The sequence below is a fragment of the Bufo gargarizans genome, chromosome 3 (assembly GCF_014858855.1).
Source record: "Bufo gargarizans isolate SCDJY-AF-19 chromosome 3, ASM1485885v1, whole genome shotgun sequence".
NCBI lineage: Eukaryota > Metazoa > Chordata > Amphibia > Anura > Bufonidae > Bufo > Bufo gargarizans.
In genome coordinates, this window is record NC_058082.1 from 589340308 (window position 1) to 589357663 (window position 17356).

A 17356-nucleotide genomic window follows, 5' to 3' on the forward strand; every position below is an offset into this window, starting at 1 on the left:
TAACATGGGCTGCACCCGCTAACCACGTGGTGTGGGCGATGGGACCTGTCTCCTAAATACATATCTTGTGGGAATGAAGGATTGGGCAGATGGATTTTAACAGGTCCGATCTTCTCAGTGGAGATGGTAGCCTGGCAGCAGTTAGTTGACGCTCTACACTTGCACACTCGGCCGAGACTACCTGCAGTGCTGCTCCAGTGGGGGTCATTTACTAAAGACCCGCGTTTCCAATATTAATTAGTCTTTGTAACATTGCTGCTGGAGGAACCTGACCGGTGTATCACAGCTCAGGTCTCTGGCTCGCAGGGATGGGGCCCCCGCCGTCTGCTTCCTTCCACCAACTATTTGTGGCGCTGTTTTTGGCGGGAAGCTACCATAGCAGCCAAGCTTACCCCTTTTAAGAGGGCACGAGCAGGGCCTCTCTGAAATATTCAAGAGCGCCATACAGGGCACGATGCACGGAGTCAATGCCGGTCATCTGCAGTTATCCGATTGTACGTACCTTGGTGCGAAGAGGTGGGGGGGGGGGGGGGAGAGAGAATGAAACTACAACTCCCAGCATGCGCCATTCACTTTTATGGGAGCCCCACCAACGCTCTAGCACAGTTTGCATTGCTGGGAGTTGTAGTTTCACAGCCGACAATGAAATATACAAAAAAATAAATAAATTGAATTTCTAAGCAGGTGGGGCAGATTTTCGTGCACTTTTCCCCTCAAGGTGACAGATGCAGCATTTAACCTCGCCGCCGTTCACACGCCGCGTCTTCTCGTCCAATCTGAGCGGCTCGTGGCCCTGATCTGCTGCATCGGCAGGGGGTAAACGCTAAAGATGCTGCGCAGGATCATCCCTGAGCGCCATGCTGCGGCCAGCAGATACACACAACAGGAATTTTTGGCTGACCCCGTGCCCCTCATATTTATGCTACTGATGGGGTTAAATGCAGAAAGTGGGAAAAAAATAAAAATAAAATAAATGGCGCAGATTGGGTGGATGGAGGCATGTGACTGCGGGACTAAAATTATCCGCCGGAGTCAAACTCGGTGCCCACCTGTTGCGACACCAACACATGCCCGGGCTTGGGTATTTATAGAATGCACGTTGGGGGGGGGGGGGGGGGGATTATTGGGAGGGCATGCACCATTAACCCCTTGCAGCCCAGGAGCTGGCACATTGGAGGGCTCTCTCTGAGGCACCGGGATGAAGGCATTTAGAGGCGGCCAATTAAGGCCTTATTTGTGCTCGTGCTCCCGGGATGTGCGCTGCCTGCAGTGAGCAGGAAACTGCTGCAGATCATTAAATGGTCGTTTATCAACGTCTCTCGCCAGGCAACACACAATGCAGGAGGAGAAGAGGGAGCGCGCGGGGAAGGGAGGAGAGCGCCCCAGCAACAGCGGCTCATTAGCATAGCCTGCCACTCTGACGGCGCGCCCTGATTGGACGCGCTCCGGCGGAGGCGAGCCAATCCCGGCCGCCCTATGCAAATCGACTTTGCTCCAGTTGCCAGGGCAGAGCCGCTTGCCGGCTGCCCAATAGGAAAACAAACAATAAACAAGAAATGAGAAGTGAGCATTGTGTCCCCGCTCCTCACTTCACAGATTACCGAGGTACGGCGGGGGGAGCGGCTGCAAGTGACGGGACACTGCTGCAACCCAGGGCATGGCAATGCAGTGCCAGAAGAGACCACGCCGCACACTTTCATACCATGATGGGAGTTGTTGTATATAAGCCTATCCATCCAACGTAGCCCGATCGGTTGCCAGGGACAACACGGCTCATTACATCTGCACCAGAAAGCGATTTTTGTTGTGTCGCCCATAGCAACCAATCACGGCGCAGCTTTCATTCTCTACTCTGCTATGGAAAAATGAAAGACGTGCTGTGATAGGTTGCTGCAGTTTTAGACAGTTCCATAAACGTCCCGGAGGGGAGGGGGTGACCTTACATTTCGCCACACCGTGGCGGGGGGGGGTCCATGAGCTTGGATGCCCCCACTGATACCAGAGGAGATGGCGGCATTATTGACTTATGCCTATCGCATAAAGTGCAGGGGCAAGTTTTAAAAAAAGAAAAAAAGGCCTTTGCCAAAATGCTGCCCCCTGCCGGTTCAACTTGGGACAGTTTTGCAGTGATTGGGGCAGGGAGCAGAGCTCATCAATTGCACAGGCAGGGTGTGATCTTTGTTCTTGGTGGTCCTCCACCCTGGCTAGTGGTGGAGAGGGGGGTTCACAAGCTTCAGAGGTGGTCATCTCTGAAATCTGCATCCCATGTGGATCTGTAGTTTATGGAAATAAGGGACTATTATCCTGGGCAGAAAACGCAAGGATTACCGCTGATATTGGGGTATCTGAGGGTCGGAAGGAAATCTAGACAGATCTGCAACTAAAAAGGGTCAGTGGATTTAAATAAATAAATAAATGCTCTTGATAGGAGATGGCGCCGAGACCCCCGCCAGTCCCTAGCGGCCAGAGATGGGTCCAAGTCTACAGGCTCTACCTTCTGGAGGGACAGAGTGCGACGTGCACGTTTTATAAAATCTCAGTGACCCCAGACTGGGTCCCTTTAAATTGAGATGGAGGAGCTGACCAAAAAAATAAATTAAAAAAAGCAATGACGCAGCAGTCGGTTACAGCTAAAATGTCGCAATTCTACAACCATCGCAGGTAAAGGAAAACTGCGCTATGTCTGAACGCGGCCTGAGCCTGGCCATGCGAGGCTCGATTCTGAGACAGACTGGTGCATCATGGGCTGCGGGGAGCTGGTAGTGCCCGACATTCGGAGGGGCAGAAGCATTGCACAAGTTAAAGACCAGCTGCGGCTCCGTCAGCAACACCAGTATTTGCCAAAACAGTTTTGTTTTGTTTTTTGTTATTTCAGACCGGAAAAAATCCACAGCGGAGCCGCCGCGTGTGACCACCGCTTCATTTACAGCACAGCTTTTTGACTCAGTCATCAGCTTCCACGTTGCGGCAAACTGAGCAGGGTAAGGGCTAGCAGGTCACTGCTTTGTCAACGGCAGCCGAAGGGTTAAGTATCCGGCCGCACCAGCGCGATGCAAATGAGGCGCCGCTTTCATCCCCGGTCATCGGACATTTTACAGAGAAGATGGGGCAGCTTTGGAGCGGAGTCTTCCTCAAACAGCTGACAGCCACCGATTCCCAGAGAGGAAACCCAACAGCTGGTGGAGGAGGAATGCCCCGTCAGATAGGGGCGAGGGGGTCCGCATGCTTTCTCTGCCCCGTCAGTTGCTAAATCTGACGTCCACCTTTGTCCCAGTTGACACTTTGGAGGGGAAAAAAGCATCTAAGGAACCTGAACGGCGGGATGGTGAAAAGGACAGCGGGTGTGAGGCTTCTACCATGGAGTCAATGTAGGTCACATAAAGAGGATTGGAGGGTCCCCACCTTCACCCACTTATCTGTACACCCCCACACGCACTCCATGTGCCGCCATCAGGACTACTACGGAAAGCCTAGACGTACGTGTTTAACGGGTGCCGCTAAAACCAAGCAGTATACCTCGTTTTACCGGATGGTGGTGCATAGAATAGTGCAGTCCGTCGTTGGGTCAATGGGGGCTTATGGGTCCGATGACGACCAGCATGTCCAGTACGGTCGCTACACGTCTGAATTAAAGGGAAGCTCTGGGCAAAGTAAACGTCACATTCTTTGGCTCATAAAGGAAGACATGGTCCAATATGCCCCAGCGCTGTCATATCAAATCATGGTGCTGGTATTCATACAAACATGGCTGCTTTTGGCCAGAAACCGCACCATCTACAGGCTATATGCGGTATTGCAGTTCAGTCCCATTGACTTCAGTGAAAACCAAACTGCAATACCAGTAATGACCCATGGACAGGGGTGCCGCCACTTCTGTTTACGGGAATGAGAAGTTACCCAAGTTTGACCAAACTCAGAGCAGCGGAGACTGCGAGGTGCCAGGGGGAATCACCAAACGCAAAACCGTTTTCACCACCGCAGCAATGAAAGGGGTTCCCAATACCCCGTAATCTATATTTTTTTGTGAGACATACATTTGTAGGTCACAACACTTCTCCTCCTCCTCCCCCTCCTCCCCCCCCCCAATCAATCAGCAGAAAGGCCCCTGGGTCCCCATCTGCGAGCCCTACGACCCTCTGCCACTGCATGCATAGGGCACAAGAAGGTGGCAGTGATGGGATCCATCCACACCACTGCTTTCTGTGCTCTCCCTGGACAGATCTTTTACGCTTGCACTAAACCTGTCAACAGCGCATGTGCAGAAGCGAATCCGTCCTGCGAGAGCACAGAGAGCTGGATGAATCCCATCACCGCCCCCATCCTGAACCCCTGGACGCAGTGGAGTCTGATGCATGGCAGGTAAGGGTACTTTCACACTAGCGTTTTTCTTTTCCGGCGCTGAGTTCCGTCCTAGGGGCTCAAATCCGGAAAAGAACTGATCAGTTTTATCCTAATGCATTCTGAATGGAGAGTCAGTCCTTCAGGACGCATCAGGATGTCTTCAGTTCAGTCTTTGACTGATCAGGCTTTTCAGAAAAACGTGGCATGTTGTATTTTTACCTCCGGCCAAAAAGCCTGAACACTTTGACTGAACGCCTGATCAGGCTTTTTCCCATTGACTTGCCTTAACGCCGGATCCGGCCCCGTGTGTTCAGTCAAACCGGATCCGGCTTTTGCATGTTAAACCCGAAAAATGTGAAAAAAAAAGTTAAAGTCCATAAATGGCGGATCCGTTTTTTCCAATGCATTTTTTCATTGTGATCAAAATCCTGATCAGGATTCAAATGTAATCCTTTTTTTTACACGTTTTTCTGGATCCGGCGGGCAGTTCCGGTGTCGGAATTGAACGCCGGATTAAAACAACGCTAGTGTGAAAGTAGCCTAAGTCGTGATATGCTCTACAGATGTTTTTCACACAAAAACACACATTATGGAAAATTTGGGAATATTTTTTCATAATTGGTCAAGACCTTTAATTAAAAAAGGCACAAAATAAATATATGAATAAAATACCTAAACACACTGAAAGGGGCACAGTGCTAAACCGGAGCTTTGTGGGGTCCCAAAGGTCGGACCCCCACTAGTCAAAGTGACTGCAGAGCTTAGCGATATATCACTTAATAGCCCTTTAAAAGGGGTCTCCAGGATTAGAGAAACGTGGTTGCTTTTTTCCAAAAACAGCACCACCCCAGTCCACAGGTCGTGTGCAGTATTGCTCCAATGGAGCCGAGCTACAGTACCACACAAAACCCACTGACAGGGGTGGTGCTGTTTTAATAATCACATGGACAAGCCCTTTAAGGCCTCTTTCACACATGAGTTCATTGCAGAGGTGTGCTGTCACATATCCATTGACTTTAATGTGCGCGTTCACATGTCAGTGGTTTTCCATGGACCGTGGGTCACGGACATAATCATGGAGGTCATAACAAACGTGAAAGAAGCCCAACTAGGATAACGTGATGGCATGTTACCTCATACACCGACCGGAGCGCAAATCTTCTCACCAACCTCCAATTCATTCCATCAAGAGCAGCTTGGTAAACACACAACCGATAACCTGATCACTCAGCTAAGCGTGGTCACCGTGCTTCACATATGGCAGACTACCCCAAAGAGAATAGAAACTGAAAGTGAAGGCTGCGGCCAACACTACTGAACACCATGAAGATAAAATCAGCACAAGTAACAACATGACAACACCGCAACCAACCGAGGCCAGTGACACCAAGTATCTAAAAGCCTCAAAAGCACTTAACAGAAGTACTAAGTAAGCTTACGTGTCGCAGCAAGGATTCCCATTACAGGGGTTCTCCCAGGATTAATGTAAAAAATGAAAATCAGACGTCATATAGGACATGACGATCTCTGTCTAACAAAGATGGAACCAGCCCTGTACCTCACATGGATCCAGGGATCTCCCCATTCATTGCTCTGCTAGATTTATATCAAGTTGGGGGCGGGTCCTTTCTGCTGCACATGGAACTGAGCATGTGCGTCCATCTTGGAGAGATGGGCAGTACAAATAGGAAAAAGAAGAAACAGAAGGTGGCGTTGTACAGATACAAACTCAGCGGTTATTAATTTACAGACAGACTTCTTCAGATCCAGGTGCCGATTTGAAAAACCCCTTTGAGATCTGGACTGAGGGCCCTTAGCACCTCAGGTAGAGGTCACTGTACCCAGCAACTTAAAGGGAACCTGTCACCAGGATTTTGCGCATAGAGCTGGGGACATGGGCTGCTAGATGGCCGCTAGCACATCCGCAATACCCAGGTCCCATAGCTCTCTGCGCTTTTATTGTGTTAAAAAACTGTTTTGATCCATATGCAAATGACCTGATACGAATCCTGTAGCCGGAGATGAGTCAAGCGGAAAGGAGCCCAGCACCGCCCCGCGTCCTCCGAATCTCCTCCTTGCTGGCTGACTTCACAGAGCTGGAGCGGTGAAATCTCGCGATGCGCGAGCTAGCGCATGCGCAGTGTCGGCATCATGTTCATTCCCTGTACTGGCATCAGCACAGGGAACGAACTACGCATGCGCTAGCTCGCGCATCGCGAGATTTCGGCGCTCCAGCTCTGTGACGTCAGCCAGCAAAGAGGAGATTCGGAGGACGCGGGGCGGTGCTGGGCTCCTTTCCGCTTGACTCATCCCGGGTACAGGACTCATATCAGGTCATTTGCATATGGATCAAAACTGTTTTTTAACACAATAAAAGCGCAGAGAGCTCTGGGGACTGGGTATTGCGGATGTGCTAGCGGCCATCTAGCAGCCCATGTCCCCAGCTCTATGCACAAAATCCTGGTGACAGGTTCCCTTTAATTTAAAAACGGCATGCACGTGGCCCCTGAGTGCCGACAGTCAGGCACTCTCCCCTGACCCCTCAGTGCGTTAATGAAAGCGGCACTGCCAAGTGGCACCTAAACCATTGTACTCGAGGCTTCCTTGTGTTTCGTTTGTCAGTATTAGCAATATCTCTACCAGTGTCAGTGAATGGGAACATTCTTATTCACAACAAGAAGTTAGAAACCCCATACACGCAATCCCCTTCATAGTACATGCGTCCTGTCTGCACCGATACATTGTAGCAACTCTACTGATGCATTTAGTCTACATTTGATACAAAGTAGCAGACCCTCAGCTGCGGGTAAGTGGATGCAAACACTATTGTCCTTAGTCACTGACAGCAAGCGGAGTGCTTGAAAACATTACTGAACCACACAAGTACATCTCAGCACCTGCAGTACCTAATGGCTAGCACCAGCTAGGTCTCTGTGAGCCGCCCTCACACTCACGTGGTGGGGCTGCACTCACATCAGACAGGCGGCGTGTGCAGTCACGTTTGAGACCGCGCGCTCTGCCCAACAATTGGGCTATATATATAGAAGATCTATTCCCGTTTCAGCTATTTCTGGGCGACTCACAACAGCGTGAAGACACAGAAGCGTGAACACTCACTTATTTCTACAAACTCCGGGATGGAAAGGGACGCTGCGCACCTCCCTGCTGCCCACCTACCTGTGATGCCCCCATATCTACCGTCTGCTTGTAAATGGCTCCATACGTGCTCGCCAAGGCTGGCCCCTTAGGCTGTGCTTACAATGAGAAAACCACGCCGACAAATTGTACACAAAGGGGCGGCATTCAGGAAAAATCTACAGGAACGCGCAGGAAAATTAACAGCGCAAGTGCTGAACCCTGCAGCTGTTGAGGTCTGCCCCGCTGCCCAGAGGTACCGAATGGAAAAAGATTACAGCTTCTATAGTGGTGGTCTCATGACCTAACCCATGGCCGGGTCCTCTACTGCACAGGCGCTAAAAAAGCAGCTGGGGAGGAGGGGGAGGCAAAAATCACAGGACCGCCGCCATTGTGAATTTTTGCATTTTATATGCCATCACACACATCACAGGGTCTGACATTTCAAATATGTAAGCGGACGCCCCCCTAAGCAGTCTCACTGGTAATGGCCGCGTCCACTAACTGCTTTTAGGTGCAGTCAATTTGAAAAACCACGTGGAGCCGTGTGTTGCCATGGTTTCGGCTGTGGTGCACCTATGAAGTGCAAACAATGATTCAGTTCCTTGACAGCAAGTGGAGATCTTGAAACTGGTATCGACAGGACATGTAACGTTTCTCATAAAGGTGCGGCGATTGTTACTCTACTTACACAAAACTGGAAAAACCCTTTAAAACCGGCAAGCTCGTCAAGAAAGAAGTAACAGCTCCAAGCTGCAACAACTCTCCAGCAGAACTACAACTCAGCAGGGACCAGTGACGTAGAAGTGCTTCTCAAAGCCAAGTACCCCTCTACTTGAATTCAAACATCAAAAGTACTGCCAAATCTAGGATCCTACCCTACGTTGGAGGCATGAGGACAGCAGGAGTACACCTTTACAGCTGGGCCACATCTTCAATAGCTGGCTCTTCCCACTGCCCGTACACATGCATGCTCGGTATCTAGGGGTTTTCTAGGATCAGCATATATTGATGGTCTATCCTTCTGATAGGCCATGAATACCAGGTTGTAGGGTTTGACTCTTGGCAACCCAGCTGTTTAAAGGGGCCATGATGGCTTCCTCTGTCCATATTCTCACACATATAGCGGTGGGGGTGGAAGCATGAAACCATGTGGCTGCTCCCTGAATCTGCCAGCGATGCACAGTAGACAAGTTCTCATTCTGCACCTATGCCTCTTTGGTCCCGGATTTTGGCATCAAGGGGGTGAGATTTGGAGCTTTGCATCCTATGAAAAAAATTCTCTAATCTTGGGTTTAAAGAAGTGAAGCCCAGGTTTTGTGGGATCTCTAGAATCACATTGACTGGTTTGTTGGACTCCGACACAGCAATAACCAAACAACAACATAAAAGCAACACAAGGCACGTGGTCATAACCTGGGCTGGTCGCAGAATGAGCCGTCCAGAAACACATCACCTATAGACGGGCGCTGTCTAGTTGTCAAACCATTTTCAACAACGTCTCGGACAATGGCTTCATATGCACTGCTGACTGTCCCCATACTACTGGATGGCCAAGACCCTTCAAAGTCTGGTGGTCCACTGCTTAGGCTAATAGTGTGGTCATAAGTGGTGGCCCCTCCATCTTATTATATAAAAATACCTTAAAAGGGGTTGTCCGGTTTCAGGGGGGGGGGGGGAATAAAAAATAAAAAACACAACCGCCCAGACCAACCTACAATAAAAGAAGTGTTAAAGGGCATCTGTCAGCAGTTTTGTCCCTATGACACTGGCTGACCTGTTACATGTGCACTTGGCAGCTGAAGGTATCCGTGTTGGTCCCATGTTTATATGTGCCCGCATCGCTGAGAAAAATTAAGTTTTAATATATGCAAATGAGCCTCTAGGAGCAACGGAGCAGTTGTCGTTACACCTAGAGACTCTGCTCTCTCTGCAACTGCCGAGACCTCTGCACTTTGACAGAGCCAGGCAATGTAAATGAGATCACATCTGACCCTGACTTCTCCTAGTCAAAGTGCAGAGAGTGCGGCAGGTGCAGAGAGAGCAGAACATCTAGGAGTAATGGCAACGCCCCCGTTGCTCCTAGAGGCTAATCTGCATATAGCAAAACATTTTTCTCAGCAATGCGGGCACATATGAACATGGGACCAACACAGATGCCTTCAGCTGCCAAGTGCACATGTAACAGGTCATCCAGCGTCATAGGTACAGATCTGCTGACATATGCCATTTAAGCACTTGACAGATCCTGTACCGCCACACGGGTTCTTGCGGCGGGCTGTATTTATCCGGCTTCTGTGATGACATCACGTCGACCACACATGCCCGTTGCAGCCAATCACTGGCCCCAGAAGAAGTGCACTTCTGCAGACAGTAAAATAGAACCAAAGCAGCAGTGTGGGATCTGTCAGGTAATTACTTATCACTTCTTTATTGCAGGAGAATCCCGAGGGTTGTCCAGTTCCCTCCTAAAAGCGGACAACCCTTTTAACAGGGCAAATGGAAAATAATATTTTTATTAGACAATCTCTATAAAAGAAGCACTCTTTTTCTTATATAGTGCAGCACAGGCTATAGAATAACACAGGCCTTGTGTATACCTGTAAGTTATTATATGTGTTGTCTGCCACCTTGATTCCTTATTACCCTAATGCAGCCTTGTTTCCCTTCCTCCTAAAGACAAGGGGCCAGTCTCATCACACTTGCTATGCTCTAAGGACAGCCAGTGAGAGATCAGTGACATAGAACTGCTGCCCCCAACTCACACTGAAGAGTCTCAGTGTATTCTATGCGATGAAGCTTCAGCCTGCTTGTGGTAAGCTTCAGCTCTTACAGGAAGAGCAGCATGAAGCTGCATCTCCTAGAAATACACTGTAGATCCTGCACACAGTACACACAGATAGTACAGACAGTTAGTATGAGTCATGGGAGAGCAGGGTGACATTACATATCATAGGATACACTGGAGATTCTGCACACAGAACCTACATATAGTACAGGCAAGTAGGGAAGCTTGGGAAAGCAGGGTGACCTTACATATCATAGGATACACTGGAGATTCTGCAAACTTATAGATAATACAGACAGATAGTGCGAGTCAGGAAAGTTGTATAACCCTGCAGGTAATCACTCTATGGAGCTACCTATATTACTGCACTCCAGGTCCCTTGGAGGGGGCAGAAATTATATTTTTAGAAGCACTCTACACATGGAGGGACATATAGGGGAACAAGGGGGGTAGAACTTAGTGAGAAGGCTGATGTCTGAGAGCTGCCAGGATAGACTTCACGGATGATGATGCAGTCCTGTGAGTCATAAGAAATCGGGCACATAGGAGAGCAAAAACAATACATTCTTGGAGTGCCAGTTTAACTTTAAGGCTAAATCTGTAGTAAAATCTCTCAAAGGCTTTTTCCACGATTATCCTCACAATAGGTCATCTTTATCAGATGGTCAGGGGGTGCTGGGAGACAGACAGCCAGCAATCCGATTCTGGTGACCTGGCCCAATCTAAAGATAGATCATCAATGGGCAAGTCCTGGAAAACCCCTTTAGATGATGCACCGCCACTAGAGTGTCAACTGGTGAAACCCTGTGACCTTTGTAAATGGCCCTGCACGCTGTACTATGTACTAAACCGCCATACTACATAATTAACTAACCATTTGTGGATGTCAAATATTTCTGAACGGAAGTCGCTAGCAGCTACACGACATACAGGAGAAACAGATTTCACTGCTCACATTTCCAAATTTGCCAGTCAAAATTGAAGATGAAGTTCCATGCGTGACAGATGTAACGGGTGGGAGGGAGCTCGCCACAGACACACATTCACATTGGTGTAAAAACCAACAGATTAAAGAACGTACACGCAGCCAAGAGATGTTAACTTGTTATGTGCTGTACTGCAGGACGCCGGCATAGACCGCAGCAACACAGTCACGGAACACCTCATCGCGGCACGCAGCAGGACAGTCCACCATTAAAATCCCACAGGTATTTACATGGTTAACTAGACTGCGCCTCCATGACGGAGTGATGGGCTAAATTAAACCAAGATAGCAAAATGGAAAATCACTGCATCTCGATTCTACAAACTCCCAGACACGACCACCAGGTCCGCACGTTAAAACTTCTATAAAGGTTAAATTCTGCTTAATTACACATTCTTTCCATTAAGTTTTCTTTATAGCAGTCAGAGCTCCTAATCCCCTGCACAGACAGAGATACAACATTCTAGCATCCCGCAGCCAGCACTAGGGGGAGCTCTCTGCATTCCATTATACAATGAAGCAAGCTCCCTCTAGTGGCGACCGCTGGCAGTAAGAATGCTGATATAATTTGTTCTATAGATTGAGCCGACTTCTGTAGTAAGCCATAGTAAATCTGTCTGTCCACAATAAGCCTCGCTCCCTCCGGCTAAACCCCACCAATTTCTCACCACTTGCAAAAAGTAACCTATACTTAGTAGCTTTTCCACCGCATAAAAGGAGCACAAAGCACACACTACATTGGCAGGATCCAAACCACTACATTTAAGCCAGTTACCCAGAACACAATTTTATTTTTAGCATTGGTTAGATTCATGGGTGTTCCCTGCAACCCTTAAAGGGGTATTCTGAGGATAGGTCATCAATTATATATACGGTAAGTGGGGGGGTTTGACCCCAGGCAATCTCTCCAATCAGCTGTTTGAGAAGGGCGTGACCACCCTTTGAGCTCTGCCGCCTCTTCCTGTGACATCATACTGGTCACACTATGTGCAGCTCAGTCCCATTCATGTGAACAGGCCTGGGCTGCAATACCAAGCACAGCCACTATACAATGTATGGCACTGTGCTTGGTATGCTGTGAAGAGGCTGATCAGAGGGGGTGCTGCTGGGCATCGGACCCCACTGGTCTGAAGTTGATGACCTATACTGATCATAGGACATCAATACTTTACTCCTGGAAAACTTCAGGTGTGGACAAATTACAGACAATTCCAGGAGCAAGAGTACTTTTAATAACCTTACAAGAATCTCAATATATAAAATCGATGGAAAAAGACCCAAAATGTCAGGCACCTGGAGTGGTCTGGCCAAGTCCTAGGAAGGACAGGCTTTGCATATTCTGGGAGTTGTAGTTTTGCCACAGCTGAAGGGCTGCAGTTTGAGGATGCCTGCTTTATACCAATGCAAAATGTGAGGCCCAAAAACAGTGCAAGCAAACCACGAAGCTTCTGCTCTAATAACCACTCTACAAGCAAACCTGACCCATAAAAGAGTCTCATGAAATCATAAAAAGGTGAGGTCTCAGGAGCTATGATCGTGGTGCGCTACATGGCTCCCGAGAATCGCTGTACCCCAGTATGAGACCCCAACGCTGATTTTAAATGGAGGAAAGTAAAGCTTTAAAAAGAGGTTCTCCAGGCTTTTACTATTTGATTATTGATGACCTATCCTGAGGATAGGGGTACGACACCCAGCATCCCCACTGATCAGATGCATGTGCCCTCTCCCTTCCTGTCTGCTGCTGTTGTCTATGGCAAACACCATGGACAGCAGTGGTGACCCGGAAGAGAGACGGCACGTGCACACTGCGTCTCCTCATACAGCTGATCGGTGTCAGACCCCACCGATCTGAAATGTATGACCTATCCTGAGGACAGGTCAATCAATCATAAAAGCCCGGAGAACCCCATTAATCTCATCCAAGGGCTTGTAAGGCTACTTTCACACTCGCGGTTTTTGCAGATCCATCATGGATCTGCAAAACCGCTTCCGTTACAATAATACAACCGCATGCATCCGTCATGAACTGATCCGGTTGCATTATGCCTTCTATAGCCATGACGGATCCGCCTTGAACACCAGTGAAAGTCAATGGGAGACTGGTACGTTGCAGCGTTTTTCTGTACGCGATGGGGACGCAACCAAACGGAACGGAATGCATTTTGGTACATTCTTGTTTTGTTCCCATTGACAATGAATGGGGGCAAAAATGAAGCGTTTTCTTCCGCTATTGAGATCCTATGACGGATCTCAATAGCAGAATTGAAATTGCTAAGGCTACTTTCACACTGGCGTTTCTGGGTCCACTTGTGAGATCCGTTTCAGGGATGTCACACGCGGTCCAAAACGGATCAGTTCAGCCCCTATGCATTCTGAATGGATAAGGATCCGTTCAGAATGCATCAGTTTGGCTCTGTTCCACCTCCATTCCGCTCTGGATGCAGACACCAAAACGCTGATTGCAGCGTTTTGTTGTCCGCCTGACGATGCGGAGCCAAACGGATCCGCCCTGACTTACAATGCAAGTCAATGGGAACGGATCAGTTTTCACTGACACAATATTGTGCAATTAAAAACAGATCCATCCCTCTTTTGACTTTCAATGTAAGTCAGGACGGATCATTTTTTTTTTTTTTTTTTAAGAATAATGCAAACGGATCCATTCTGAACGGATACAAGCGTTTGCATTATTGGTTTGCAGATACAAGACGGATCCGCAACGAACGCAGGTGTGAAAGTATAAAGGTAATGTTATCCAGCTCACCTGGTCGGCGTGTAATATCCCGTGTGCACGGAGTCAAGCCAGCAAGTTCCTGGGCGTAGATAAAGTGAAATAGAAAAAACGATTCCGGCACCTAATTTTTCTTCCCATAAAATCTTGCTCTTTATTCAATCACATCATATGCGGGACAGTATCACAAACGTAAAAGTATCCTGAGGACAGGTCAATCAATCATAAAAGCCCGGAGAACCCCATTAATCTCATCCAAGGGCTTGTAAGGCTACTTTCACACTCGCGGTTTTTGCAGATCCATCATGGATCTGCAAAACCGCTTCCGTTACAATAATACAACCGCATGCATCCGTCATGAACTGATCCGGTTGCATTATGCCTTCTATAGCCATGACGGATCCGCCTTGAACACCAGTGAAAGTCAATGGGAGACTGGTACGTTGCAGCGTTTTTCTGTACGCGATGGGGACGCAACCAAACGGAACGGAATGCATTTTGGTACATTCTTGTTTTGTTCCCATTGACAATGAATGGGGGCAAAAATGAAGCGTTTTCTTCCGCTATTGAGATCCTATGACGGATCTCAATAGCAGAATTGAAATTGCTAAGGCTACTTTCACACTGGCGTTTCTGGGTCCACTTGTGAGATCCGTTTCAGGGATGTCACACGCGGTCCAAAACGGATCAGTTCAGCCCCTATGCATTCTGAATGGATAAGGATCCGTTCAGAATGCATCAGTTTGGCTCTGTTCCACCTCCATTCCGCTCTGGATGCAGACACCAAAACGCTGATTGCAGCGTTTTGTTGTCCGCCTGACGATGCGGAGCCAAACGGATCCGCCCTGACTTACAATGCAAGTCAATGGGAACGGATCAGTTTTCACTGACACAATATTGTGCAATTAAAAACAGATCCATCCCTCTTTTGACTTTCAATGTAAGTCAGGACGGATCATTTTTTTATTTTTTTTTTAAGAATAATGCAAACGGATCCATTCTGAACGGATACAAGCGTTTGCATTATTGGTTTGCAGATACAAGACGGATCCGCAACGAACGCAGGTGTGAAAGTATAAAGGTAATGTTATCCAGCTCACCTGGTCGGCGTGTAATATCCCGTGTGCACGGAGTCAAGCCAGCAAGTTCCTGGGCGTAGATAAAGTGAAATAGAAAAAACGATTCCGGCACCTAATTTTTCTTCCCATAAAATCTTGCTCTTTATTCAATCACATCATATGCGGGACAGTATCACAAACAAGCTGTTTACGCGTTTCGGAGACCTTCTCCTTAGTCGTAACGAATCGCCGGAATCGTTTTTTCTATTTCACCCAGGTGTGAAAGTAGCCTTACAGGAATACCTCAAACATCATAGAAGGAGGACGCAGAGGCCGGGGTTACCTGTATGCATCGTCTTCTTTCAAGTCTCATATCCTGTGAATGGAGGGGAGAGTCCAGCAGCAAACCGCAACACTGAAACAGAACAAAACCCAGTATTAGACACAGAGCGCCACAATCTGCACGAAAGCATAGGTTCACCTCTGAAGAGCGTACATTTCATATACAGTTATACATATACTATATAAGTACATTGTTAATCGTGTGCGGAATATGGGCAAGTGACTGTTATAACTCAGAGCTGCATTCACAGTTCTGCTGGTCGATAATGGAGACTGTAAGCAAGCTTGCTGCCAGACTCCACAACATTAAGGCATGGTTCACACAGGCGCTAGTCACTTCTTTCATTCTGTTCCATAAGAGCTGGAATTGGAGCGCTCTCCCTCACTTTTCGGGGCCCCGTTCTAGAGAGATAAGTGCCCACACGTATCTGACACTGGTCATATATTCTAGCGATATGCCACCAGTGTCAAGATGAGACAACCCCTTTAAGGCGTTTTGTACACAGGTCGATGATCGGGGCGCTCGTAGCTAATGATTGCCCCGCGCCGCCGGTCTCCTGTCGCTCATTCATCAGGTGATAGTCTCTTCCCGGGAACAACCCCTTTAAGGTCAGGGGAACTGTACACAGACCCACTTTCTTTGCCAAAGTAGAGCTGCCAGTCGCGCTGCATTACTTACAATATCATTAGGCTTGCGTGCAAGGATGGCGACCAAACAGCGGCGCGGACTCTCCGTGAACTGGATAAACGTACAAATAGTTTTGCTTTGTCGATTTCAATCTGTTTGAATCACACAGTTCACAGCGCGGCATAGGCTGCCCACCGGCTGAAGCTGTCCTCTCGGCTCACTTGTAGCGTACAGTGCGATGACTGCACCGACATGATCCGAGGAGGGTCCACCGTCAAAACTCAAAAATAAGAACAACCCGTAGGAGTGGAGACCGGCACAGGAGCAAAACCTCCCAAGCGCAGATGAAAACTGATCTTATTTACCGTGCCTGAGATTTTACTGGTTTCCCTACCAGGGCTGTGGTAAAAATCACGGCGTTACCGCAACTTCAGTGTCAGTCTACGGGAACAGAAGATTTAACGATCGCAAATACAGATTTATTGCGGGGATTGAAGGTTTCACACAACGTACTGGCGTCACCTTCACATCACAGGCCCTTACATGAGCAGCGCGGGTACATGTCTAGTTTTTATAGAATATCAATTACTTGCGCACATCTCAGGGTATGTTCACACTGCAATTTAAAAAGAATTTTTGAAGAAAAAAATAAACAAACACAACTAAACAAAACAATATTGTCAATCTTTGAAGCCTTTTATCCATGCCGTGCAACCGTCAAAAACTGTGTCTGACCGGTGCCGCAGATTCTTCCATTATATACTTCCACCATCAGAACACACTCCCGAAATGAGCACAATGACAGGACACGCAGAAACTGTCTTCGTTCATGGCTCCATTACATGCTATGACCAGGGTGGACGGCGTTACAAAAACAGCCGAGTGGGCTCTGCTATGCCACCGCGTGAGACAGGTATTCCGATCTCAGTCAATATCACTTTAATAGAAAGGGGGCAGATAAACTTCAGGTACCAAGAAGACAAGTGGTCACCTACATTACAGTATTTGGGATCTGCGTCCAATCTGCGCTGTCCGAATCGGTGTGGCTGTTCCGCATATTAAAGCGCAATCTCTATTCTTATTTGTTTTGCGGTCCGGAATAGCCATTTATACTGATGGGGGTGAGAAAATTGCCGATTGCAGACGGACAGCAATGTGGATACGGTCGTGTGCGTGAGGCCTAAGTCCGGTCTCAGCGAATGAAGCATAAAAGGTAAGGCTACATCTGAATCTGCGTCGTCCGCTGCATCCGTGCAGGAAAGCCAACAGACCCCACTATGGTGAATGGGGGTCCAGCAGTAACCAGACTACCAGAATAAGATGTGAACCTACCCTTCCTTAGTTTGTC

General features: G+C 48.2%; 1 protein-coding gene across 2 annotated transcripts in view; it reads right to left on the minus strand.

Annotated features, from left to right (window-relative positions):
* Positions 1-17356, minus strand: part of DYRK1A (dual specificity tyrosine phosphorylation regulated kinase 1A) — a 68404-nt gene that overhangs the window by 27491 nt on the left and 23557 nt on the right. For both annotated transcript variants that reach the window (XM_044287653.1, XM_044287652.1), the window contains exon 2: positions 15382-15453. In XM_044287653.1, coding sequence (XP_044143588.1) covers positions 15382-15391 — 10 coding nt within the window. In that variant the 5' untranslated portion in view covers positions 15392-15453. The remainder of the gene's footprint in view (positions 1-15381; positions 15454-17356) is intronic.